The following is a 26,937-nucleotide window of genomic DNA, read 5'->3' on the forward strand; positions in this document are numbered from 1 at the left end:
CAAAACTAGTTATTCCTAATCAAATTCATCAGTCTATTCCAATATCGAATCCTTTATGTAGGACTCTTACCAAAGACTTTCTTTTGCCAAATGTTATGAAATACTACGTTTATATCATTTTCACATTTCTCCAAATATTTTCACTTCGTTGGGCCATTTGTGGCAATAGGAGGTCACTTGTAATTCTAGAAAAACCATGCTACTACAATGCAGAGAAACAGAAAGTGTTTTTATTTTTAAGTCTTCTATCATTATTTAAGAGCAATAGGTTGAATGAAGTTAGAAAGACATTCTATATTTGAAAACAGTATATGCACTGAGATACTGGTCAATTTCATCATCATCATCATCATTATCATCAGTAGCAGCAGCAGCAGCAGCAATTAACTGTTTGCTTAGATAGAAAATGACAAGGAACTAGGAGTTGCGGCCAGTTTTACTGCACTTGAGAAGATGCGTCAAACCAAGTAAAATCATTGTCATCTGTACATACAGGGTTGTCCTTTACAGGTGCCGGTGCCACATGAAATCCATACCCATGCCAGTGGCACCTAAAAAGCAGCTGACACACTCCATAAATTGGTTGGCATTAGGTAGGGCATCTAGCCATAGAACCTTAGCCACAAGAGACAATTGGAGTCTGGACAGTTCCTCCAGCTGGCCAGCTCCTGTCACTTGTCCAACCCATGCCAGCATGGAAAACAGACGTTAAACAATGATAATGATGAGATGATTGGAATTTGCTGAGGCAGATTTTCCATGGCTGGATGTCCTTCTTGTCACCAACCCTTACTAGTTGCATGTACACACACACACACACAAACACACACACATACATACATGTGTGATGCATGTGTGTGTGTGTGAGTAAATCTATATATTGATATGTTATTTTATCACCCCTGGAGTAATGAAAGGCAAAGTTGACCCTAACAGTATTTAAACTGGGAACATAAAGAGCCAGGTCTAATACCCCTAGACATTTTATTGTTAATCTAACTCTGCCAATCTGCTACTCTAATAATAATTCCCTATCCAGAACATACTCTTTAAAGATTTAAATAAATAACTATGCCAAATCACTAGCTGATAGAATTTAGGGCCATATATTGTGATTGGTATATCTTATCTATTTTTGTTTCAGTCATTGAACTGCAGCAGTGTTGGTGCATTATTTTGAAGGGTTTAATCAAATAAATTGACCCCTGTATTTTCTATTTCAATTCTGATACTTATTCTATCAATATCTTTTGATGAGCCTCTAAATTTTAGGGATAGGAGACACAAACAGACCAACACACTCACGCACATGCATGCATGCATGCCCCCCCCCCGCACACACACACATGCATGCACACTCCACGTCATTTCTGTCTACCAAATTCACTCACAAAGCATTGGTAAGCCTCAGGTTACAGTAGAAAACCTGCTCATGGTGCTGCTGTGTAGTGCAACTGAACCTGAAACCACACGACTGCAAAGTGAGCTTCCTAACCACAGCCATGCCTGCACCAATAGTTACTATATAATTTTCTTTTATTAATTTAAATAAATTTATTTCACATAAGCATTTGTTATTGCCTCAACTCGTTTTTATACAAGCATTGTGTATGTGGCGATGAAATGATAATTGGAAACTTACTGTTGTAGATAGAAACCGATGAGCTCAGCTAAAATATTACCTAGCATCATAATATCCTATTCACATATTTTAAATACATTGATAAGAAGCATTTCTTTTTCTTTTCACACAAAATGTGTATAACAAAATGTATTTATATCTCCAAACGAGAGAATCATTACAAAACAAAGAAAATATTTACAATAACATTTGCAGAACAAGATTCCTTTTCACCTAGTTGTCAGACTTACTTATTATTGTTTGTACAGATGATATTTCACTTGTCAATGTCTAGCTAAGAAATGAATCTATTTTTGCAATTTCTTTTAACTTCTCACAGGTAGAGAAGGCATGTGAGCAGCCAGTGTTGACATGTATACACTACTCTCCAAACAAAGTAGCTAGTTTTTAATGAGCTTTAACATTAAATATGTTAACACATGCTTAGCTATAAAACGTTCACTCTTTTAATCCACTTGATAGGTAAAATATAACTTTTAATGATATATGGATATTTAAGAGAAGATAACAGTACTAAACCCTTATCATGAAAACTGTATTCCAGATACTAATTATAACTTTTGCTTTTCTCTAAATTAACAGGAATAATTCTCATGCTATAAAAAATAAAAGTATAGTAACATATGATCAGTCATTTTATTACATGGTAATAAAAGTGTCAATTAAATTTGAATAATAATAATGAAAGAGTAATTCTAGGCCATTAGGTTTACTCAGTTACTAAATATACATAAATGTATATTCCCATATTAATATGCATATAAATAGGTTTCTATATACACACACACACACACACACACACACACACACACACACACACACACACACACACACACACACACAGGTGCATGGCTTTGTGGTTAGGTATCTGACTCACAATTGTAAGGCTGTGAGTTCAATTCCCAGTGGCTCATTGTGTCCTTCAGCAAAACACTTTATTTCACGTTGCTCCAGTTCACACAGCTGGCAAAAATGAGTAGTACCTGTATTTCAAAGGGACAGCCTTATCACATTTTGTGTCATGCTGAATCCCTCTGAGAATTATGTTAAGGGTACACATGTCTGTCGAGTGCTCAGCCACTTGCATGTTAATTTCACGAGCAGGCTGTTCAGTTGATCAGATCAACTGGAACATTTATCATCATTACTGATGGAGTGCCAGTAGTAAAAATATATATATATATATATATATATATATATATATATATATAATCATAAATATAGGGATTGACAGTAACCTGCTTCTCCAACATACTGAGAATTCAGAAATAGCAGTCAAAGAACTACTGATTTCAAAACTACAAATTTATTAGAATATTTAGCTGAGGATCGGAATAGAGTATTTTACTCTTAACTGTGAAACAATTGTACTAAATTAACTAAAGGCAAGTGTTTTTACTCTTTCTCTGGTGTTTTTGTTCTGTGTGTATCAAAAATATCGCTATCAATCTGGAGTAATAATTTGTAGTTTTGAAATCAGTAGTTCTTTGACTGCTATTTCTGAATTCTCAGTATGTTGGAGAAGCAGGTTACTGTCAATCCCTATATTTATGATTATAAATTTTTTACCGAAGAAGGTTTTTTTCATACTGAGCTACCCGGCAAAATTGTTGATTATTAATTTTAAATTTTATTACTAATTGACGATTCCCTGCCCTGCATATCTATCTATCTATATATATATATATATATATATATATATATATATATATATATATATATATATATATATATATATATACATATATATATATCATCATCGTCGTTTAACGTCCACTTTCCATGCTAGCATGGGTTGGACGATTTGATTGAGCTTCTTACCATACACTCATGCCTGTGCCTATTTACTTATATTAGTTAAGCACAAGGCCTGAAATTTAGGGTAGGGTGTTAGACAATTAAATTGACATCTGTATTTCAGCTACCCTGAAAGGATAAAAGCATAGTTGACTTCTATGGGACTTGAACTCAGAATGTGAAGTGCTAGAACACATACCACAAGGCATCATGTTTCACACTTTAATGATTCTGCCAATCCACTGCATAATAAAAAGGATGGGGTACAGGTCAGAATTAGTGGAGTGTTGGACAAATATTTAGTTCCATTCCTGAATTAAAATCCTGTTAAGGATAATAATGGTTTCAAATTTCAGTACAAGACCCGCAGATTTTAGCCAATTTTATTAATTCCAGTATTTGAGTGCCTGACTGAAACTGGTTATTTGATCCTGAAAGTGTGAAAGACAAAGTTGATCTTGGCTAGATTTGAAACCAGAACATAAAGGTGGTTTCAAATCCCACCAAAATCAGCTTTACCTTTCATCCTTTTGGGGTTGATAAAATAAAGTACCAGTCTCAAGTACTGGAGTTAAATATAATAAATACAGGTTCATTAGGCTGGAGTTTATCCCAGTTTCCATGTCATATGACCAGCCAAGACTAAAATACTCCTCCTTCCTCTCAACTACTGAGTTTCCAGATAGACCATTTTACTCTACACCCCTTCAATTAACTAAAGTTAGCCATGAATGAGATCTATAGTTGAAGCCTTCCAGCTACGAGTATCCCACCTTCACATACAGAGTTCATTTTAGACTACATTATCCATTGTATCCTTCCACTATTTGAAAATGATAGAATGTGATTTTAATGAAATTTGATGACTATTTCTAACAGGGTGAGTGACTACATAGATGCTCATATCAATCTTCCATTTCTCAGTAATTTCTTTCTGCTATTGTTATTTTTTTCACTAACATTCACTCCCCTTCATTATTATCCCTGACTCACTTCATTTTTTTTTCTCTTACTCATGCTCCTCTTACTTGTACTTTTCTTTCGCAACCTTTTGTTCCACCCCTCTCTATATTTCAATGTCTGCTCTTATGACTGCTTGTCTATGATGCTGCTAACTGCAAGATATTTCTCTCCCTCAGGCTGTCTTTTTTCTCAGTCTCTCACATATCTATTTATCTATCTATCTATCTAATCTGTCTTTATAATTTCTTCTTTATCAGCCTATCCTTTTGGTTGCTTGCCAAAAGGGTTTACACCATCTTTACAGAATCTTCTTTCCCCTCACTTCATGACTATGATGGTTCTATGAGTAGAAAAACCTGCAGAAATATCTCCACATTCACTGTCAGCTTTGCAGTCAATTTCACATTGCACATATTTGGCAAATCTCCAAGTTTATCCTTCCCTCTGCTTCAGGTCCTCTATATTGCATACACATGCCAATGGCGAAAATATTTTTGGTGGCTTCAAACCAACAAGGTTACTGGCCTTGACATTATCCTTTCCATTACTTTCAAATTTTACATTACAGAGCTACCCCATTGTACTCAATAAATTCTTCAATTTCTCTTTCTCTCCTTCTCTACAGGGATCTACCTTGCTTTTTTTGGAGACACATTACCATGCATTCCATTCCCAAGAAAAGAAACTCCTCTGATGGTAATAGAGTCAGCCATTTGCAACAAGATCTTCCAACACCATCTATCTCTGTTACAGTTTCTGTAAAGTCAGACCTGCTGATGACCTACTATTTATGTTACCCACCTGTATGATTTTGCCTTGGAAAAATTTAGTGAAAGCAATATTGTCAACATGGACATCAGCAAAGCTTTCATCTATGTTTGGCATGCAAATCTTCTATTAAAACTACCTACATATCAGGTCACATATGAGCTCTATTCATTTCATATCTCTTGGATGGAACTTTTTTGCAGATAACACTACCACAGAGATAGAACTCTGTCCCTCATTCTGTCAACTCTGGCATGTCCCAGGGTTCAGTTTTGTCCCCTAATCATTTCTTTCTATACATCAATGACTTATTTGCTGTCATGTCCCACTCTAATGTAGATGACACTATTGTTGATTCATTCCTAACTTTCCCCAACTGTGCATCCTCTGTGTAACCTGGATACCACTCAAAAAATCCATACCAATCCTATGAACAGAAACCTCAAAATCATCCTCTCATGGAGATATGCCAATTCTATCTCTTTCAGGAGAAAGAAAATTAATGCTATTCATATCAAGAAACCATCATCTCACCACAACCTTCTTAATCATGAACTAATACAACTAGAAACCCAATCACTCCAAATTTTGAGCTTCAGCATCACTGAGAGTTTCTTCTTATGAAAACACATCTTTAACATAGTAGGACTGGATGCCAGTAAGTGGTTCTTCTCTTAAAGGCTTCATCTCCCAACAGTTAGTGATACTCAACAAGGTGTTGATGAAGTTCACATTTGGGAAGTCACTGATGTTGTATACAGAAATCCAAGATTGTATACAGAAAAGAGCAATCTGATTGTTTGTCATAGAGACACATATAAACACACTCTGATCTCTGACCTACAAGCACACTGCCTCTTCTCTCTCTCTCGGTACTATAATGGCCTCTGCTCTTCAGACTTGGCTGAGTTCATACCATCTCCACTCTGAAATATTTGATCCACTCATTTCCCCTCCTCTCATACCCTTATTGTGCCCAAATTCCACCTGGCTTCTCACTCATCATTATACCCAATCGCTCATTTCTAGAATATTAGCTCCTAGAACTCCCTCCTAGCTCATATTATTCCTACAGGCATTGAATTGCAATGGTTCAAGATGCACCCTATAGCATTAATCTCACATATCTCAGAGGGCCTATAAAGATCATGGTCACTGACCCTTCCTCCAGACTCAGCAAGGAATAAAAAGTGTTAATTTGCATAAAAGAAACATTATGATCATCATTCTTATCATCATCACAACCACTGCTACCACAAAGATGACAACAACTGTAATGATAGCAGTAATATGTATTAAATCAATATCAATATTTTTTCTTCTCAAAAGGATTGAGAAGAATTATAGTTCTTCCAATCCCTTATCCTTTGCTAAAAATAGTCCTGACTATATCTTTGAATAATGTTTGTCATTATTATAAGATTGTAACATTTCTTTAGTCCAGCAGTAAGATCTTGCCAAACTAAATTCATGGCTTAGTATTAATTTCATAATAGTAACCTTAAGAAACTTGTTAACATAACCCCTTGCCCCTGTAGTAACGCTGTGCGCATGCGTAGTCTTACGCATGCGTAGAATTAAACAACCAAGCGTTTCCCGCTCAATTCATTCTCTGTCTCGCTGGCCAGCGATTGAGCATGGACGTATTTAAGCTGTCTCTCTACATATTTCGGACTTACACTCGACAGCTCGCTCACAACTACAGAATAACGTCCCAACAACTATGCTCATACACACAGAAGCTGTAACAACAAGAACTAAAGATATGTATGTTTACCACCTAAATAAAGTGTTGCTTAAGTTGATAGTCTGGAGTTCAGCGTTCCGTTATATTCTTAATATTATAGTAGGAAGGTCAGGTATACAATCTAAAGATGTATAACCCACTTTCTACTATACCCTTTAATACTTAGGTTTTAATCAATCATTTTATATCATATTTATACTTCTTGCCTACTTTATGATAAAGTCAATATGGTGAATTTGTTCCTCTATGACTTCTGAAGTCACTTCAGTATATTCATTCGATATACTTTGTGAATTAGTATCAAAGTCCTGTCTGCTGATGCTGCAGACCATCAGCTTTCTCTTCTTACAATAAGGTATCACTTTCCACCACTAGAGTTTCTTATTTATAAGTATCATATAACCTGCATAATGAGTAAATGCCAACAGAAATAGTTCTCAAAATATCTGCAGCCACTATAGATGTTCGACATTGTTCAAACAGTAAAATCAGTAACTAACTGTACTATTAGGTAGATTATATAAATATATTGCATAATAAATAAAACCTTTATAAAATAGTACATAAAACAATATACAAATTCTGCTGGAGTTACTGCTGCTATTAGCCACAACAGTTACGACAATTCACCATCACTATTTTCACAGCTGTTAACTATCGCACCTACTGGCATTCTTCCCCCCACTGACAACATCCAACCCTTACAACTTTGCTGGTTTACAACTGTTCCAAACTGTGTAATTCTAGAATGATTGTTAATGTTAGATCTTGCTCACAACTAAATATCTAAGAAGAATGCTGAAGAAATTTTGTGACTATTTCCAATATTATATATCAAGTAATTATACAATAATAAAGTATAGTTGATGTGCTAACATTATTCAGAATACAGTCAGTTTCACTGATATTTGGTTACAAGATTAAACATGTAACTGCTTTTAATCCCTTTCTGAAAATATTTTGGCATCCAACCAGGTTAACTCATGACCTAACTTTGACCTAGTTATTGGTGAATCATAAATTGAAGTATTTTTATTCTAGATTATTATAAATCTTCAGCAAATATCTTAAAAGTGTCGTAAAAAATAGTTGTCATTGTCAATCATTGCTTTTGCCATCAACATCATCATCATCAACATAATCATCATCATTATCATTGTTGTCGTCATCATTGTCACTGTCATCTTTGTTGTCAGTGTCAGTGCTGTTATGGTCATTGTCACTGTCATCTTAATTATCATTTATATATTTGTAAATTAACAAAATTTACATCAAGTACAATTTCACAAGAAAATCCTTTCTAAAAACAAAAATATAATTGAAATCATTACCAAATAATTATTTTCTTTTCTTAGTCCACTACAGTTAGAAATCTTACTAACGTTCAAACAATTTCCATTTAAGCAAGATCATATTGCTCAGGTGAAAACACAAATATGAAAATAACTTATTTTTGAACAAGTCATCAGTCTTGTAAATAACCACACAAACAAGTGGGAGAAGCCTATAACAACAGTCATGAGTAAACACTTTCTAATAGCAGAGGAAGGCTTGTGATATATTGCATGTCATAAATTGGCCAACAGAGTTGGCCAAAGAATAATTTAACAAATGTTGAATGAAGTGCAGTATACAACACATATTACATCAAACACATCATTAAAAAATTTGAACAAGAGAAAGTGTGAGTAAATGAGACAAAGAAAGAGAAAGAAATCTTAAATTAATAGGGTCAGACCGAAAGATTATGTTACAAAGTTGGAGTAAAATAGCAAAGAGACATTACATGTGCCTTAAAAAATAAAGTTACACATGTGGCTCAAGAACTGAAGGCTGCCTGTGCCCTATCTACATGGTTGCTTAGTTTGTTAGAAATAGCAGCCAAGTTTCTCTCATATCACATCATATCATCTTAAAGGAAGGGAGAATACATTGGATAGTGTGATCCTAAAGACACTGTGTTGGAATAATAGATAGATAAGCTGATCATTACTGGACCACATCTGATCAGAGGATTACTCAATCATCATTAACTTAGAACAGAACAATGACAAGAACAACTCAAAGGATGAGCACATTAAGAATTCAAAGCAAAAATTTTTCTGGCATTGTTTATTTTTTCATGCCCCTTATTATGAGGGGAAAAAAACCCCAGTTGTCATCAATTTAGTCTTTTGGAAAAATACAAAAATAAATATATAAATAGATGAATAATCAAATAAATAAATAAATAAATAATAATAATAATAATAATGATGACGACAATAATAAAAGTACATCATTTTCACCACACAAAACAAGTTTTTTATTATACAGATTTTAAGATAGCTTTTGTTATAAATGCATTTCTGAGACATCTAAGATTAGAAACTCTATTTCAAATGAAAGCATTAAAAAAATCAATTCTTCAAAGACAATGTTGGACTCAAAGAAACATATTTTAAAGCAATATTCATGGTAGACGTAAAGACAAGAAGAAGTTATTACATAAGATTTATAATTTTTTTTCACTATCAAACTCATTTTAGAGATGAAAAAATATTATATTTACATCTAAACTATTTTTTTTTTGTTTTTTTTATTTGATCATCATCAAGTGTCTTATTCCTGAATGTCTACATAGTACAAGACTGGATTTGAACTAGAAATTTTATTTGGCAGCAAATTGGTAGAGTTGTTAAAAGAGGAACTAAATGCCATGTCGTATTTATTCAGCTTTTTGTGTTTTGGTTTGAAATCCAGCTGAAGTCAACTTTGCCATACATCCTTCCAGGGTTGATAAACTAAATACCAGTCTAAGATAGTGGTGTGGCAGAACCATCAGAATGAGAAAGGTTGCCTCATGTTATTTATTCCCGCTCTTTACGTTCAGGGTTCAAATTCTTCGATTGCCTACCTGGGTTGTACATTTAATCTGTCACCGAGTTTAACACTACCACCCCTTCCTTTGTGCTGGCAGCAGACTCTATTCAATTGCAGGTATTCAGGCCAGTGTTCTAGTTAGAAGATTCTTTCCTTCTTCCTTCACTCCAGTTCAAAAGACTCTAAAAAGAGCCATGGGCAATGTCCTTCTTTTTAAAAGGTTCTTTGTTTGAATCCAGTCAATTTCTATGTGCACAGCTAAGAATAAGACATCTGGTGAGAGCAGATCAACCAGACTGTAGTGTAGATGTAAATATTAAGATATATTTCATCACCTGAACATAAGGTTAACAGTTTGAAAAAATTACAATCCATTGACAACCAGACATTTCAATAGTCAAGTTATTACATATATACAGTTCTCCAACTGTAAGCTACTATACAGAGAAATAAAAAATAAGTTAATAATACTTAGTATAGCTTCAATGCTGACTATTACTCATTAGCATTAGTTAAAGTTTTAAGCAGTTATAAGATGACTTCATAAATCTTATTCAAGTTGTTTCCTGTTATATAAGTTGCTACTAAAATAAATCAACAAATGTCATTGACTTTGGAATGTTAACATTTATTTTTCATGAATAATTTAGAATAATTCAACATTTCATTTTTAATAAAATAATTTTGATGGAAATAAAAACTATGAATTTTTAAAGCTTTCATTTTGATTTGTTACTGACAATAGATATTAAATTAGAGCTTGTGAATGAATACTGGAATTGCTTTTGAAAATGAAAAAATAAAGTTTATGTGCGTTTTCAATATGGATGATGATAAAATCGGAATAGAAAATAGAAAAATATGATAGAAAATAAAAAAAAATGGAAGAAATATTACTGTGGATATATTTGAAGGTGTAAGGAATAAACTGTGTTCAGTTGAGAAAAAATAACTAAGAGCTAATGTTATCATCAGTAGCTGATGATAGCTTAAAATGTAAAGAGAATGAGATAAAAATAGTTGACGAGTGGTTAAAGAATCAGTAAAAGGTGAAAGTTGTGGCTTAGTGGAGTTGAAATTATTCCTTTAAAAAATCTACATTTTAATATAGCTGTTTATGTGTGCTGTAAAAAGGGAAATAACTTTTAAAATAATGTAAAATGTTTTAAATAGCTTTACCAACATTAAATAAATTTTGAAACTTTTATACAATATGAGCTACTATCAGATATTGCATGTGTTGTTTCAGTATGTGTGTTGAATGCATGTGATCTATTGGTTAGGATATTAGGCTCACCATCATAAGGTCGTGGGTTCAATTCTTGAACTGAGTAGCAAGTTGTGTCCTTGATCAAGACACTGCATTTCGCATAGCTCCAGTCTACCTAGCTGAAAAATGAGCACCAACAGAGCGCTGGTATGATCTCTCTCTCTCTCTCTCTCTCTCCAAGCTTGAGTGTATTATCAGGTCAATGGTGCAAGAGCGAGGTGAGTGGGGTTTTTTAAGTCTGATTGTGGCTTTGTAAGCACTTAAAACAACCAGAAAATGCACGGTACATGTAATCAAGCCATATTCACTCACAAGAGATGGCTGGTTGTATTGTACTCGGTATATGTACACATTTGAGTGCATATGAGGACAAACTAATAATGCAAAATTTACTTTACAATAAGTACTTTCATATTATTATCATTGATAAGAAAGAAATATGGATTTATTTGAATATTTTTATTTTTAGACAATAAGTATTATGAATATTACCATTCAAATCTGAATTTAAGGAAGACGTGGCCATTGCCAGTAACACCTGACTGGCCCTTGTGCCAGTGGCACATGAAAGCACCCACTACACTCTCGAAGTGGTTGGCGTTAGGAAGGGCATCCAGCTGTAGAAACTCTGCCAGATCAGATTGGAGCGTGGTGCAGCCATCTGGCTTGCCAGTCCTCAGTCAAACCGTCCAACCCATGCCAGCATGGAAAGTGGACGTTAAACGATGATGATGATGATGATGATGAGGATGATTCTGTTTGTAAATTATAAAATACCTTTCAAAAGGTAAATATTATATTTAATGGTATTATCAATTGATATTATTTATAATTCACATTTGATTTACTACCTGTAATAAGAATTTTAAAATTTGGTACAAGATCATAAGTTTAGGCTTTGCAATATTGGCAGTTTAATTGATTTCAGTTCTTGAGCAGTATTTATTTTATTTATCCCAGAGAGGGAAAGGTAAAATCAACTTTAGCAAACTCTGAATTCTAATATTGTTTTTTAACAAAATCAAAAAGCCAAATATTTGGGGGGAGAGGAAGAAACAATTATATTCACCCAAAACTTGACTACTAGTTTATTTTACTGACCATGTGGGATGAAAGGCAAACTTGACCTTGAGGGGATTTGAACTCGGAATTTAGAGAAACAGTACAAAGCATTTTTTTAATACCCTAATGATTCTGGCTGTCCACCACTTCTCTAAGAATAATATGGATTTAAAATCATTGCCTAAACAAACAAAAAAGAAAACCATCAGATAACTTCTTTTAGGGCATGGCAATTGCTGATACTAATTAAAAACACACTCACATTCACACAACTAGATGTATATAATAATGATTTATGATATATTTTGTTTAATTTATCCTATATGTTTTAAATGGTTTTAATGTATTTGACATTAAAATTAATATATAATTTATTTTATATTAATAATTAAATGCAGCATAGGGCCACTATTAAGATAATTGAAAGCTTACGTTACTATCTGTTTGTGGTTATGTATTGCATTTTATTCTTCTGAGGACTAAGGTGTCACATGGTCAGCTTCATTAGCTTACAACCAAGAAACTGCACTCAAGATGTTGCTCAAGCACTCAGCACTCAGTGCACAACTTCTTATAGCAGACACAGCTGTAGGCTAATGGAGTTCATTATGCAACGCCTATTCCCTTGTCCTTTATTTATCAATATGATGCTCTGTACTTGCCTAACACCTTATTCTAAAGCATAAGTATATTGAGCTCTAGCAACTGGTTTTCAGTATTGTCATGCATAAGTAAAATCATAATATTCATACACACACACACCACACACACACACATATATACATATATATATATATATATATATATATATATATATATATATACACTCTTTTACTCTTTACTCTTTTATTTCTTTCAGTCATTTGACTGTGGCCATGCTGGAGCACCACCTTTAGTCGAGCAAATCGACCCCAGGACTTATTCTTTGTAAGCCTAGTACTTATTCTATTGGTCTCTTTTGCTGAACCGCTAAGTTACGGGGACATAAACACACCACCATCGGTTGTCAAGCGATGTTGGGGGGGGGGGGGGACAAACACAGACACACAAACATATATACACACATACATATACATATATACGATGGGATTCTTTCAGTTTCCTGAGGCTATAGTAGAAGACACTTGCCCAAGGTGCCACACAGTAGTACGGAACCCAGAACCATGTGGTTCGTAAGCAAGCTACTTACCACACAGCCACTCCTATGCCTATGTATATGTATATATACATACATATATATATACACATACATATATAATCATATATATATATATATATATGTATATATATATATGTATATATATATATATATACATATACATATACACAAATACACACACACACACATATGCACATGCACAGCCACACTCACACACACGCACACGCACCCACAGTTACATACACACACACACACACACACACACACACACACACACACACATATATGTATGTCTAGATTGTTTGAAGTGGTGCACATATTTCATGTATTAAGAAAAAGAATATAGTCAGGATTTTAGATAAAAGTTATTTATTTAGTGTTAATACTACTTTTATGATATTTATAGAATTAGCATTCAAATGTTTAATTCAAAATAGTATACACTATAATAATTGTTAATTGTTACTGAGAATGTATTGATTTCGTTTTATTCAACAATTCATATTTTGTTTTGATTCAGAAATAAATACAACAGTTACTTCAGTCTGTATTACTATCAGAATTTTGCAGCAACATCAAGAATAAACATAGATCTAAACTAAAAAACAATAAGTGAAGGCTTCATGTATCTTCAGTTTGAAGATATTTTGAACCACTACTCATTCTCAAGATGATTCCATACAAAAGAAAATCATGCATACTCTTATTATATCACTAAAATTTCTAAAATTAGAAATACTATTGTAAATGATATAGTAAGTTTGTTTATACCATGCATCCTAACTTAATTTCGAGTTGTATGTACTGTCATGCATGTTACTATTTTGAAGTCGACTTTGTAATTAATAGCCCCATATAATAGCATCCTAGACATATCAAGCTATAAAATGTATGCTATTAATTTTGTGGTTAGTGAATTAGAACCTAGCTCAATATATATTCATAAAACATAAGCTGATAACAATAGCTGATAGATGTTAAACATATATATAAATGCATTACTATAAAATACTGCGACTGAATGCTGTAAATACCTTTTCCTCGTGGAATTGTTACATGGCTCACTGTAATACCTGTGAAATGGTGCGGATATTAATAGAGTGATTGCTTTTTTTCATATTGGCACAAAACCACAAATTTGCTAAGGAGAGATGTAGTCAATTATATTGCATCAAGTAGATATCAAGTATTTAAAACCCAAAGGCAGTGATAACATTGGTGGAATTAGAATGTGGTCAGACAAAGTTTGTTGCCATTTAACTTGCATGGTACTTATACTGCTATCTAACCAGCATTGCGAATGATAAACATGGGTCCTGCATTTGGAAAGAAAGATTAAAATTGATTAAATGAATACCCCAGTGCTTGACTGGCATTTATTCTAGTGACCCTTAAATGAATAAAAGGTCAATTTGATCTAGCAGAACTCGGAGCCAAAACATAAATAGGCATAACCAAATACTGCACTTTACCAATTTCTTTCTAGCACTTTGCCAATTTTTTTATCAGTTTCACATTTTGTGGATGCTATTAATAATCTCATCTGGTGCAGATGTGCACTGTATACATACCAACAGTGGTGGGTGAACCAGTTTAGTGATGTAAAATAATAGGTAAGTCAAACAACAGAAGTGAAAGAGCATCATCTAAATTCAAACAAGATGGCAAACACAGCTGTAAGCCCACGTCATCATCTCAAGTACTTGCTCTTTGTTAAAGTGCGTGTGTATTTAGAATATTGTATTCTTGAACTGGTTTCAGCCATAGAATTGTGGGCAAGCTAGGACACCATCTTCAAGAGCATAGTCAATTATATTGACCTAAGTACAAGATAGGTACATATTTGGTCAACCTTGAAGTGGCGGATTGACATGCAGAGTTGACGAGGGGCATGGGTGAATAGAGGATGTGTATTCAGAGCATGAAGGAATGAACCAAATACCACAACAAATTTTGATCAATGCTCTGCAGATTTATCCAAATATGCACACACACACACACACACACACACACACACACACAACACACATACATATATATATATATGCATGCACTATGTTGTATGTGCATATATATATATATATATATGCTTGTGTGTATGTGCATATATATATATATATATATATATATATATATATATATATATATATATATATATATATATATATATTATATACGCACATACACACACACAAACACACACACACGTTTTATATCTGTAAAATGTTTATAGTGTTTACAGATAACATATCATGATGCTCTTTTTTTTTTTACAAACTTGGATATATGCATAATGTTAATTGCTTTAACAACTACCTGATTGTCCTGCCACTAACTAATAATGAAATCTGCTACCAGTTATGGAAGCACATATACTTTCTTCATATGTGTTAAAATAATTTGGAATCCTCTGAAATATTAGATGCACTGTTAACAAAGATCATTGTTATTATTATTATTATGAAAGATTAAGATAACTTACCCTGCAGTTTGGTTGTGTCTTCTTCTGTACTTGCACTCCTTCTTGACACAGAGCCTTTCATTTTGTTGTACTGCCTGTTTAAAGACATTCAAAAACACATTCACCAGATTAGCACAAAAAGTATTTTAAAATATAGTATCTGGGAAAGTAAAACATGAATATATATATATATATACATATATATTAAATTCAAATTACGACAAACGTAAATAAACAAAGTTTGTTTTTAGAAGCATTGAGATGTCTTTTAGAAAGTTAAAGAAGTGATTTTTAAATTCTCAATCGCAGAATAATGGTAATAATATAGCCTGAACAGGATAAACTACCCCTATTTTGCAGAGAAAAGTGTAGGTGGCTAGCTGTGGACAACCACCTACACTTTCCTCTGCAAAATAGGGGTAGTTTATCCTGTTCAGGCTATATTATTAGCATTATATATATATATATATATATATATATATATATATAATAGTATACATTTTACGGAATAAAATAACAAGGTAAAAAGTTTTTATTTTTCATTCCTTTTGAAGATTGCTCTTAAATGTGGTTTTGGTCGTTTTTGACTACTTCTTCTAGCATGTAAAAGCTGCCTGTTGAAGGTAATTTTCTCTTGTGTTTAAATGTACACTATTTTATATTGAGAATATGTTGTCTATTGACATTTTATGCATGCTAGGCCACTGGTGGTGAATTTTCAAAAAAAAAAACTTATTGCCCTCTATATATTTACATATATATATATATATATATATATATATATATATATATATATATACAGGGTGCAGTGAATAAACTGTCATCTAAATTACACAAAAATGAAAATAACATTGACATCTCATTTTAGCAGATATATTTACCGAAATTACATAAGAATATCTTAAAATACTAAAGAGTAAATTCATTCAATAAAATCGCTATTGGCTTCAAATACATCCTCCAAACGACTTTGGAATCGCCTGCAATTTTCCTGGTCGGTCTCCTTGTTTAAGTTGGTGAATGCTGCTATAATCTTTGCCTTCAGTTCATCTTTGGTGTCATAAGAAGTTTTGTTGGTCTCTCACTCATCTGTACTGTACACATAATAATCAAGGGGATTGCAGTCTGGGGAGTTAGGTGGCCAGATGTTATGGGTAATGTGATCACAGAAATTGTCTGACAGCTATGACTGGGTTCTCCTGCTTGTGTGGCATGGTGCAGAGTCCTGTTGCTAAGGATAAGGTCTTCCAGCAGCCACCCTCTTCACCCTGGGCAACACTACCTCCTCCAGGCAGTTGATGTAGGCCTCTGTGTTGAATCTGAGGCAGTGTGGGAAGATGAATGGAGGCATAACGTCACCATAATTAGTGATCACTCCAAACACCATCATGTTGACTGGATGTCTGATTTTTATCACTCTTGGTACATGTCCTCAGATTGCACAAAAAAATATCTCCTCCTCCTCCTCCTCCTCCTCCTCTTCATCATCATCATGATCATCCTACTCCTTCTCCTCTTCCTCCTGCTCCTCCTCTTCCTCTTACTCCTCCTGATTTACATGTATTTACATATTGAAGTAAGAATGGCAGATGAACACAAGTGAACACAATGAATGTATTGACATGGAATACAAATGAAAAGGAATAATGAAATAGTCTTATCTTTACAACTGTTTCAGATGAACCATGACTGATACCAAAATCATGTATTTTATATAATAAAGAACCATAATAGTATGAAATAACACATTTTTTTCTATAGATCAGAGAAGGAAAATCATGTTCTCATGAGATTCTGGCTGAGTTCATAGTGCAGAGCATTGCTTACAGAGGCATAGGTTCTTAGAAATAGTGAAGTAAATCTTCTATTAGAGTTAAAGTGATACCAATGTTTGGAATTAATAAAAATTCAATAAATTACCTATCATATCCTTTCTTGCTCTTCTTGTTGACTGTAACCGAACAGGAAGTTTCTATGATGCCAAATACATTAGCAGCTCGAACAATATATTCACCACGATCTGTGATCATTACAGATGGGATTTCAAGGGTCTGCAAGGTTCCATAAGCTATAATTCGGTGGCGAACATCATATGTAAGCTGCCGAACACCTTTCTGCCAGGTAACTGTAAAGTTTGAAATAAATGAAGCATAAATTTACACAAAGACTGCAAAAATATATTTTATCTGCTTTTAGCTTTTTCTTGTTTCAGTCGTTTGATTCTGGTTATGTTTGGTGCACCTCCTTGAAGGGTTTGATTGGACAAATTAACCCTGGTACTTATTTTTTTGTGTTGGGTACTTATTGTGTTGGTCATTTTTGCTGAACCACTAAATTATGAGAATGTAAACAAACCAAGTATTGGTGGGAAGGGGGCAACATACAAACACACACACATCAAACTTCCTCAGAGTTTCTATCTACTGGATTTACTCACAAGGCAATGGTCGGCTAGAGACTATAACAGAAAACACTTGCACACGGTATCCCACAGTGGGACTGAACTTGAAACTACATGGTTTCAAACTGAGCTTCTTAACCCACAACCATGTTGGCATTTATGTTTATTTTTCTTGAATTCAAACATTGATTTTTTTAAAGGATGTGGTAAATTTAAAGAGTTTATCTTGCAATTTGACAAATGTCTAATACATTTATTTCTTTATTGCCCACAGAGAGCTAAACATAGAGGGGATAAACAAGGACAGACAAAGGGATTCAGTCGATTATATCAACCCCAGTGCCTAGCTGATACTTATTTAATTGACCCCAAAAGGATGAAAGGCAAAGTCGACCTTGGTGGAATACAAATGTCTAATATATTGACTACTGAGAAATGAAAATCAAAAACCAACTTGAAAAGACTTGAACTTTAAATGTAAGAAAGCAAGAAATAAATGATTGATGAGATTAAACCCAGCATTTTATTTATTCTGATTCATATACTTTTATGCTATTACTTGTTTTAATTATGGACTGTGGCCATGCTGGGGCACATATTTGAAGGGTTTAGTCAAACAAATCAACCCTATTACTTATCCTTTTTAAGCCTGTAACTTATTCCTTCAGTCTCTTTTGCCAAGCCACTAACACTAACCTACGGAGATGTAAACAAAGCAACACCAGATTTCAAGTGGTATGGACACACACACACACACACACACACACACACACACACACACACACACATGCATATGACAAGCTTCCATTCAGTTTCCATCTACAACATTCCTTCACAAGGCATTGGTCAGTTCAAGTGTATAGTAGATGACCCTTGTCCAAGGTACTGTGCATTGGAACTGAACCCAAGCAATGTAGTTGCTAAACAAACTTCTTAACCACATAGCTATGCCTGCGCCTAAGAAACATTCTTGAAGATAATAAACAAAAGTTTATAGTTCTGTGGAACCTGCTCACATGAAAATATCAACATTTTGAATTTAATTCCATGAAACAACTCTGCATTGTTCTTACTTTTTCTTTTTGCTAAATATTTATGAAATAACAAATAAACATGCTATGAACAAAGTGCTAAGATTTTAATAAAAATTATATTAGACATTAATAAACATCACTTTGATACTGAAACAATAATGTAACTGTAGGCCCATAGTATGTCTCTTTTCTATATTAAGTTAGTGATGAGCAAGTTGCAATACCTGTGACAGATGATTCTCATCTGCTTCACTATATGTGTGTGCTTTTATGATTAAATGCCTATATGAGAGTATCTCTTAAGGATAATAATGCAGCATTCAATGTTCTAACAAGACGTCCATGCTAAGTTGCATTAAAGATTACTTTTTGGTATTAATACTGCTTCTGGCTCTAATAATTAATTATTAAATTCATGCTTATAATATCTAATATCGACTAATGAACAAATTATTTTACATTAAGGACTTCATTACTTTGTCTTAACAATGAGGATCCATCAACTGTCACTTCTTGAAGTAATGAGAAAATAGAATATAATGAAGTGCGTGATTATTTTCTCTTCTCAATCAAGATTTTGAAATTATTTTATGCAGATTTCTCTATAATTAAAAATATCAAAAATAAATAAATAAATAAAAATGACTCATGTACAGTATTTAACCCTTTTGATACCAGTCTGCCTAAGATTGCCCTTAGTTTCATGATACAAATTCCCTGTTTTAAAATTATCTAAGTCAAATTTTCCTTCAAAATTTCATGTTAAGTTCTAAACATCAGCTGATAAGGAAGAAATTATTTTACTAAATTCTTCATTATTTTCAAAATTAGTTGTAACAAAGGCAGTGTATTTCAACAGATATGTGGTAACTAAAAGGTTTAAAAAGAGGAGCTGTAGAACATGGCTAGAAGTGGATAAGGATTAAAAAAAGGTATCCAAAGCAGGGCAGTGCTCTATTAATTCCAAGAGCTTTTTCATGTTAGAGATGAAAGTCAGTATTTCCAGATGTTTTTCATACACATTAGTTTCTTTGTTAGCGTTTTTTTCTTTTTTTTTTTCTTAGATAAGGTTCCTTTCAAACTAATATAAGAGCTGCAACACTTTACAATGAACCAAAAAGGATTCTGATACAGGTATCTAATAGCATACTGACATCTAAGAATAATGCAGGCACAAATGCTAACTTCAGCATTCTTATCATAAGAATAATTGTCTTGAAAGCAGTACAGTTCATAGCAATTTAGTGCTGAATTAACTGATATCTTCCATATAACTGCTTTTGTTAAACATAATGCTTGAATATTAGATATAGTGAAGGACATGATATGGAAGGAAGAGAGTGATTAGCTTCTGATATTTAGCAGCTGTTAATGGAACCCAGCATTACTTTTTGTTCATGTTGAGGCTGCATTTATAAAATTATGAAAATGACAGAATCACAAATATAGGGAATAAGATATGTTCTTAAACTTTTGGGTTCTTGTGTCCTTTATTATGAAAAAAACAAATATGTTTCTGTGAGAAAGTTAGATTTCAAGACTTCAGGATTAACCCCAGAAACATTTCAGGTAAGGCTTGAATTAGAGAGAGAGGCTCAAATTCATAACAGTCTACTTTTTGATCACATACTCTCACTGACTTGGGTTTTGAACCCTGAATGATTTTATTGCATGTCTAAGTATGATACATGATTTGAATACATTTGGGTGCGTGCACATTCTTGTGTGTGTGTGTGTGTGTGTGCGTGCATGAGCAAGTGTTTGTTCTTAACATATTTTTAAAGCATATGCAAAATAGATAAGTTTAAAAAAGAATACTTACTGACAGGAGAAGGGAAGCCTTCAATTGAACAATCAAGACGGAGTTTTTCACCTTCATTTAACTCAATTTTTTTAGCGAGCATCATTGTAAAATAAGGTGGTTGTCCTGGTGTTAGCATACGGTCAGCTACATCAAGGTCAGGAGCTTTTTCATACTTCTGAAGACTATATGACCTCTCTTGAGAAGTTTGACGACTATGTGTGTCACCGAAACCTTAAATAAATAACAGAATATAAACTAATTTAGAAGTATCTAAAATCAAAATATTTTATTGTAAATTTTAAAATATCTGGTTAAGTGGTCTGGAAATAAATAATGTACTAAGAAGGAGAATGGTGACAATCAAATTTGTTGTTTGAAAACTTAAATATCAAGAGTTAAAAATAGATTTAGAATAGGAATAAGAATATGAGGCTTACCGACTATACGCAAGCGTGTTGAACATGTTGTCCGTCCAGCACTATTGTGGGCTGTACATGAATAAAGACCTGAATCATTTTCTTCTACCTTATGTATGATCAGTCTGCAACCACCATGATTATCTACAAAAACTTGGCAGCGTCTGTTATCTTCGACATTAATTCCATCTTTGCTCCTGAAAAGAAAATCAATTAAGTAAGCTTTGCATGTTTGTTTTTAATAATAAACTTGAAAGAGATTATCAATACTTACATTAACATTGTTGGAGATTATTAAATGGATTCTTATCAATAGAGTGTTAGGCTGACTGCTTGGTCTCTACATGCATCTTATGTCAATTATTTATGAATGAAGCCAGCAATGCCATTCAGTATTTTATTATCGTCATCATCATCAATAACAATAACAACCACCCTGGACGTTACTGTCTCAAATCCTCATAGCACTCATAGGGTCAGTTACCCAGTTTCTAAGGCATATAAGTGACTGAGATCTCAGCTTACCCATTGAAGAGGATGTCAGTCCATTGCAGGATTACTCACTGACAGTTGAGTGGACTGGAGTCTCATAAAATGAAGAGTTTTGCTCAAGAACACAATGCACTGGCCAATTTAGGAATCAAAGCCACAATTGCAACAGGAGTGGACTGAGCTGTCAGTCAATCGAGCACTGCCTGAGGGCCTGGAGCTCTGAAGGACCCACACTCTACATGTTAATTCTACTAAAACACACATTCAAAGAGGTCCAGTAAACAGTTATGCCCAAGAGCCCTTAATACTCTCATCCAATGTTTCTCTTAAAGATGGTGTAGGGAAGATTGAAAAACAAGATAGACAAATTGAATAAAATTAATATTGTTTCAAACTTTAAATAGTCGTCCACCACCCTAACCCTTTCTTTTATAGGCACAAGGCCTAAAAATTATTATATGGATGCAAACACTATTTTGATTTCTCATTAGTATAGGGCGGAAGGGAAAAACTCCTTACTGTTTTGAAGGTGGTGTTGTTAGTAGTGGCAGTATTTGGTGATTATGATAGTGAGCTGATATTTGTCAGTTTGAGAACTACTGATATATGGAAAATCAACTTAGTGGTACCCAAGCATGGAAAGTGATGAATTCAGCTATAAAATTACATAAAGTCTTGCTTGCTAAGTGAACTGGACAATCAAGAGTTGAGTGCCCTGACTATAGCTAACACATTGCAAAGATGACAAGATGTACACACTGTCAACCACTTGAATACTACTTCAACACCTTATTAACTCAGCCATCAATAATCCTTAAACTCTAGTAAAACCTTTTAAGACAAAAGACCTAACTGCAAAACAGCACCAGTTGGTTTCCTTATAAGTCTCAGACAGAGGAGCTAATATTTGTTCATCTTAAGGTGGTGAGCTGGCAGAAACATTAGCACACAGGCCAAAATGCTTAGCAGTATTTTGTCTTTATGTTCTGAGTTCAAATTCCCCCAAGGTCAACTTTGCCTTTTATCCTTTCGGGGTCGATAAATTATGTGCCAGTTATGTACTGGCATCAATCTAATCGACTGGCCCCCTCCCTAAAATAGGCCTTGTGCCTAGAGTCGAAAGGAATATTTGTTCATCTTTAATTTGCTGTTCTATCTCACCTGAGTGATCATGATAGGAGTTCAAATTAGATTAGTATAGATTTCTGGACGGTAAATAGGCAGGAAAGCTGCGTACTTATGATTTGATGAAGTTTCAAACTGTTACATTATTAAAATATATATTAGGGTGGTTTATTGATAGAATTCACAGAATGTCAAACAAAACAATCTGCAGTATTTGTTTCAGCTCTTTACATTATGAGTTCAAATCCTGCTATGATCGAGTTTGCCGTTCATCCCTCTGGGGTCAATGAAATAAAAGCACCAAATTAAACTAGGGTCAGTTTGATCAACCAAGTTACCTCCTACTTAATTTCAGGCTTTATACCTGAATTAAAATACATTATTAAAATATATATTAGTGCTGAAGTTTGGTAGAATCATTACAACATCAGAGAAAAATTACTTGTATTATTTGTTCTGGCTCCTTAATGTTTTGAGTTCAACTTTGCCTGTTGAGAAAATAGACTATCAAGAGAAGCACTGGAGTTGATTGAGTTAACTAAACTCTTTCCAAATTTCTGTTCTTATGCCTAAGTTAGAAATTAGTATCAAAGTATGCATACACACATACACATGCACACGCATACACACATTTATATATATATATAATATTTTCACTAAGGCATAGCGATACTAATAATCAGTTGTTAGAACTCAGTATACTTATACTTTAGAGTAAAGTGTTAAGCAAGTATAGAGTGTAATATCAATTAATGAATGACAAAAGAACAGGAGTTACGCAACAGCTGTCATTGGTTTACAGCTGTTTCTGCTATAAGAAGGAGTGCACTCAAAGATGTGAGCTAGTGCAGCATCCTGTAGTTTCCTCAGAGCCATTGAAATGAAGTTTCTGCTTATTTCAGAAAGCATGTGTGTGTGTGTGTGTGTGTGTGTGTGTGTGTGTGTGTGTGTGTGTATACATATATATACACACAGATATATTTGAGTGTATATATATAAACTTACCATTTAAATGAAGGGCTTGGATGACCAGTGGCAACACAATTGAACATAGCATCTTCACCGCAAACAGCAGTACAACATAATGGGGTATCAAGGAAGACTGGAGTCTCATAGTCTGCTATTTTAGACAGATTTCTATTCGATCCTAAAAAAGAGAAACAGTAATTTAAAATAGGATGTTCTTAATGCTAAATTCAATATTTATCTTACAATTTATTTTGGACAAAAACCTAATTGAGTATTTTGTCTAACTTTTGAAATTCTTTTGAGTTGACTTTTGAATTCTTTGTTGAGATCACCAAAAGATCCAAGTTACTAAAAAATATGACCTTAAAAATCTAAAGTAGGAAACACTGAGGACTGAAGCACAAGTTTATGCTTGGTTGTCTTTTCTAAAATTAAAAATTCTATAGAATGCACAAAAATTATGAAAAGTGAGCTAGAAGCAAGAATGAATTAGTATTTCAGAAAGGACTCTATATGGGAGAAGAATGAGAAATGGTTATGAAGGAAGTCTTTAAATAGAAAGTGAAGGTAGTAGCATAGCTGGAGGATGGAGTGCCAGCTCCACCCTAGACAAGCTTTTATAGGCACAGCACTTTTGAGTATGATGTATAAGCTTGTAAAGATTTGGGTGCTTGGGGATAGAAAGGGAAGGGGAAAACTCAAGGGCTGTCCCAAGTGGCACACACACTCTCTATGCTACAAAGTGAAGAGACAAAAAGGAGAAGAATATCAGATTGTAGAAGAAAGAGCTGATGTGTGTACAGGCTGATATACAGTAAGATTTACTAGTATAAAAATTGAAATAAAAAAGTTATATATAATTGAGTAAAATTAGATAGTCTCCTCTCATTGAAACTTTTGATATATCTGAAGAAAGTATGGAGTATGAGTTTAAAGTTTTTAGGCAGAAGCCAGGAGATGATTTACATAGACCTTCAGTACTTCAAAAAACATTGTTTAATATATGAACCAGACCAAGTGTTCCAAACTGAATTGTTACATAACAGGCACATTACTGTATCAAGTACTTGATTCTTACAGTAAGTCCTCAGCAATTGCAAATATTCATCAGGATTTTGCTAATTAGCTTCTGTAGTCAGTTAGGTGAGACATTAACAGCTCTTTTGATCAAGTGATCAATAACCACTTCATTATATAGGTTAATATCTAAGATGAAGAATGCACTTCTTGTTTGAGAAGTGTGTATACATGTAGCAACGAATATAAATCATAAAACTTATATACACAAAATTCTTAGTAAATATTACTGTGAAGCAGTTTGTAAAAATAAGAACATCTCAAAAAATTATTGGCACACTACTTTACTTCTTGCTTCTTCTCATATCAGACTTACAAAGTGAAAAGACAAAAAGAGATTTACATTTCTAAGCACTTACCTTGTAGACTAATTGTAGAACTGCAACTAACAGTACCATGGCTGTTTGTTGCTTCACACACATATTGCCCTTCATCTTTAGATGATACACAAGGAATATCAAGGGTTAACAACCCTGAGCTGTTCTGCAAAGGCAATAAAGGAAAAAAAATTAAGCAGATATAAATGATTTACATGATTTAAGACATTTCATTTAGACTTCAGCTCCATAAACCCAAAGCATACATACATATATATATACATATATCCATATATACATACATACATATATATATGTGTGTGTGTGTGTATATATATATGAATATATATATATGTATATAAAAATTATAATACAAATTAACCATTATGGTATTTTTAGTATGCTGGCCACTGATAAATTCATTAAATAATGATTTTATCCTAATTATGCATATATATATATATATATGTATATATATATATATATATATATATATATATATATATATATATATATATATATATATATATATATATATATATATATATATATATATATATATATAACAATAGCAGACAAGAAGAAGCTGTGCACAAGGAATGTATTAGTTTGATGTTTAATTAAAGGAGATAGATTTTGACAGTTCGAGCATAGCTCTTTGAAAGGAGAAAGGAAGAAAGGAGAAAGGAAGAAAGGATAAGGAAGAAAGGAGAAAGGAAGAAAGGAGAAAGGGAGAAGTCCAAAGAAGGAAAAGGAATTGCCAATAGTTCATGTGTAGTTACACTGCTGAAGAGTGTGTGTGTGTATGTATGTGTGTGTGTGTGTGTGTGTGTGTGTGTGTGTGTGTGCATGCGTGTGTGTACACACTCGTGCATCCGTACAGTTATATATGTATATTTATGCATATATATATATGTCTGTATGTGTCTGTATGCATGTATGTATGCAGATATGTATGTAAGTATGTATGTATGTATAGATGTATGTATAGATGTATCCATATATGCATGTATGTATATATGCATGTATGTATATATGCATGTATGTATATATGCATGTATGTATATGTGCATGTATATGCTAAACTGTAAAAAGATAGCTGCTACCTATGCATTACCTTAGCCATATTTCTCAAAATTAAATGTGTGATAATTATATTTTACAGAATCTTATCTACATTTAAAATAAAGTTACCTTGATGACATAAGTCAGTCCACTGTGGATTTTCTCCCCATTTTTATACCATTGTATAGTGGGGTCAGGAACCCCTGATACCGAGCAGGAAAGCCGAATTGGATTATCAACCTGAGCAAGTTTGTTCTTCAGCTTGGTTGTGAATTCTGGCATGCAGGTGTATTTAGGTTGATCTTCTTCCTCTTCAGGAGGTTGGCTGTGTTCTTTAGACAATGGATTTCTCTCCAATAGAGATATTGGTTTCTCTTGTGCTATAATGAGGTAAATTACACATTTAATTTTTTTTTTTTTTAATTAGGGTAATGAAATGGACTTGGAAAAGAGGCTGGTGTAAAAGGAGAAGCTGGTGGTAGTGGTGGTAATGGTGAAAAAATGAT

General features: G+C 33.5%; 1 protein-coding gene across 1 annotated transcript in view; it reads right to left on the reverse strand.

Moving 5' to 3' along the window:
* The window catches only part of LOC128247092 (uncharacterized), a 201,772-nt gene that overhangs the window by 93,136 nt on the left and 81,699 nt on the right, over positions 1-26,937 (reverse strand). The window contains exons 23-30 of the mRNA XM_089338070.1: positions 26,561-26,811; positions 25,409-25,532; positions 24,009-24,150; positions 21,408-21,583; positions 20,989-21,201; positions 17,652-17,856; positions 15,753-15,826; positions 14,305-14,343 (exon numbers count right to left, since the gene is read on the reverse strand). Coding sequence (XP_089194196.1) covers positions 14,305-14,343; positions 15,753-15,826; positions 17,652-17,856; positions 20,989-21,201; positions 21,408-21,583; positions 24,009-24,150; positions 25,409-25,532; positions 26,561-26,811 — 1,224 coding nt within the window. The remainder of the gene's footprint in view (positions 1-14,304; positions 14,344-15,752; positions 15,827-17,651; positions 17,857-20,988; positions 21,202-21,407; positions 21,584-24,008; positions 24,151-25,408; positions 25,533-26,560; positions 26,812-26,937) is intronic.

Source organism: Octopus bimaculoides, chromosome 2 (genome assembly GCF_046866305.1).
Source record: "Octopus bimaculoides isolate indiv1 chromosome 2, ASM4686630v1, whole genome shotgun sequence".
NCBI classification, from domain to species: Eukaryota; Metazoa; Mollusca; class Cephalopoda; order Octopoda; family Octopodidae; genus Octopus; species Octopus bimaculoides.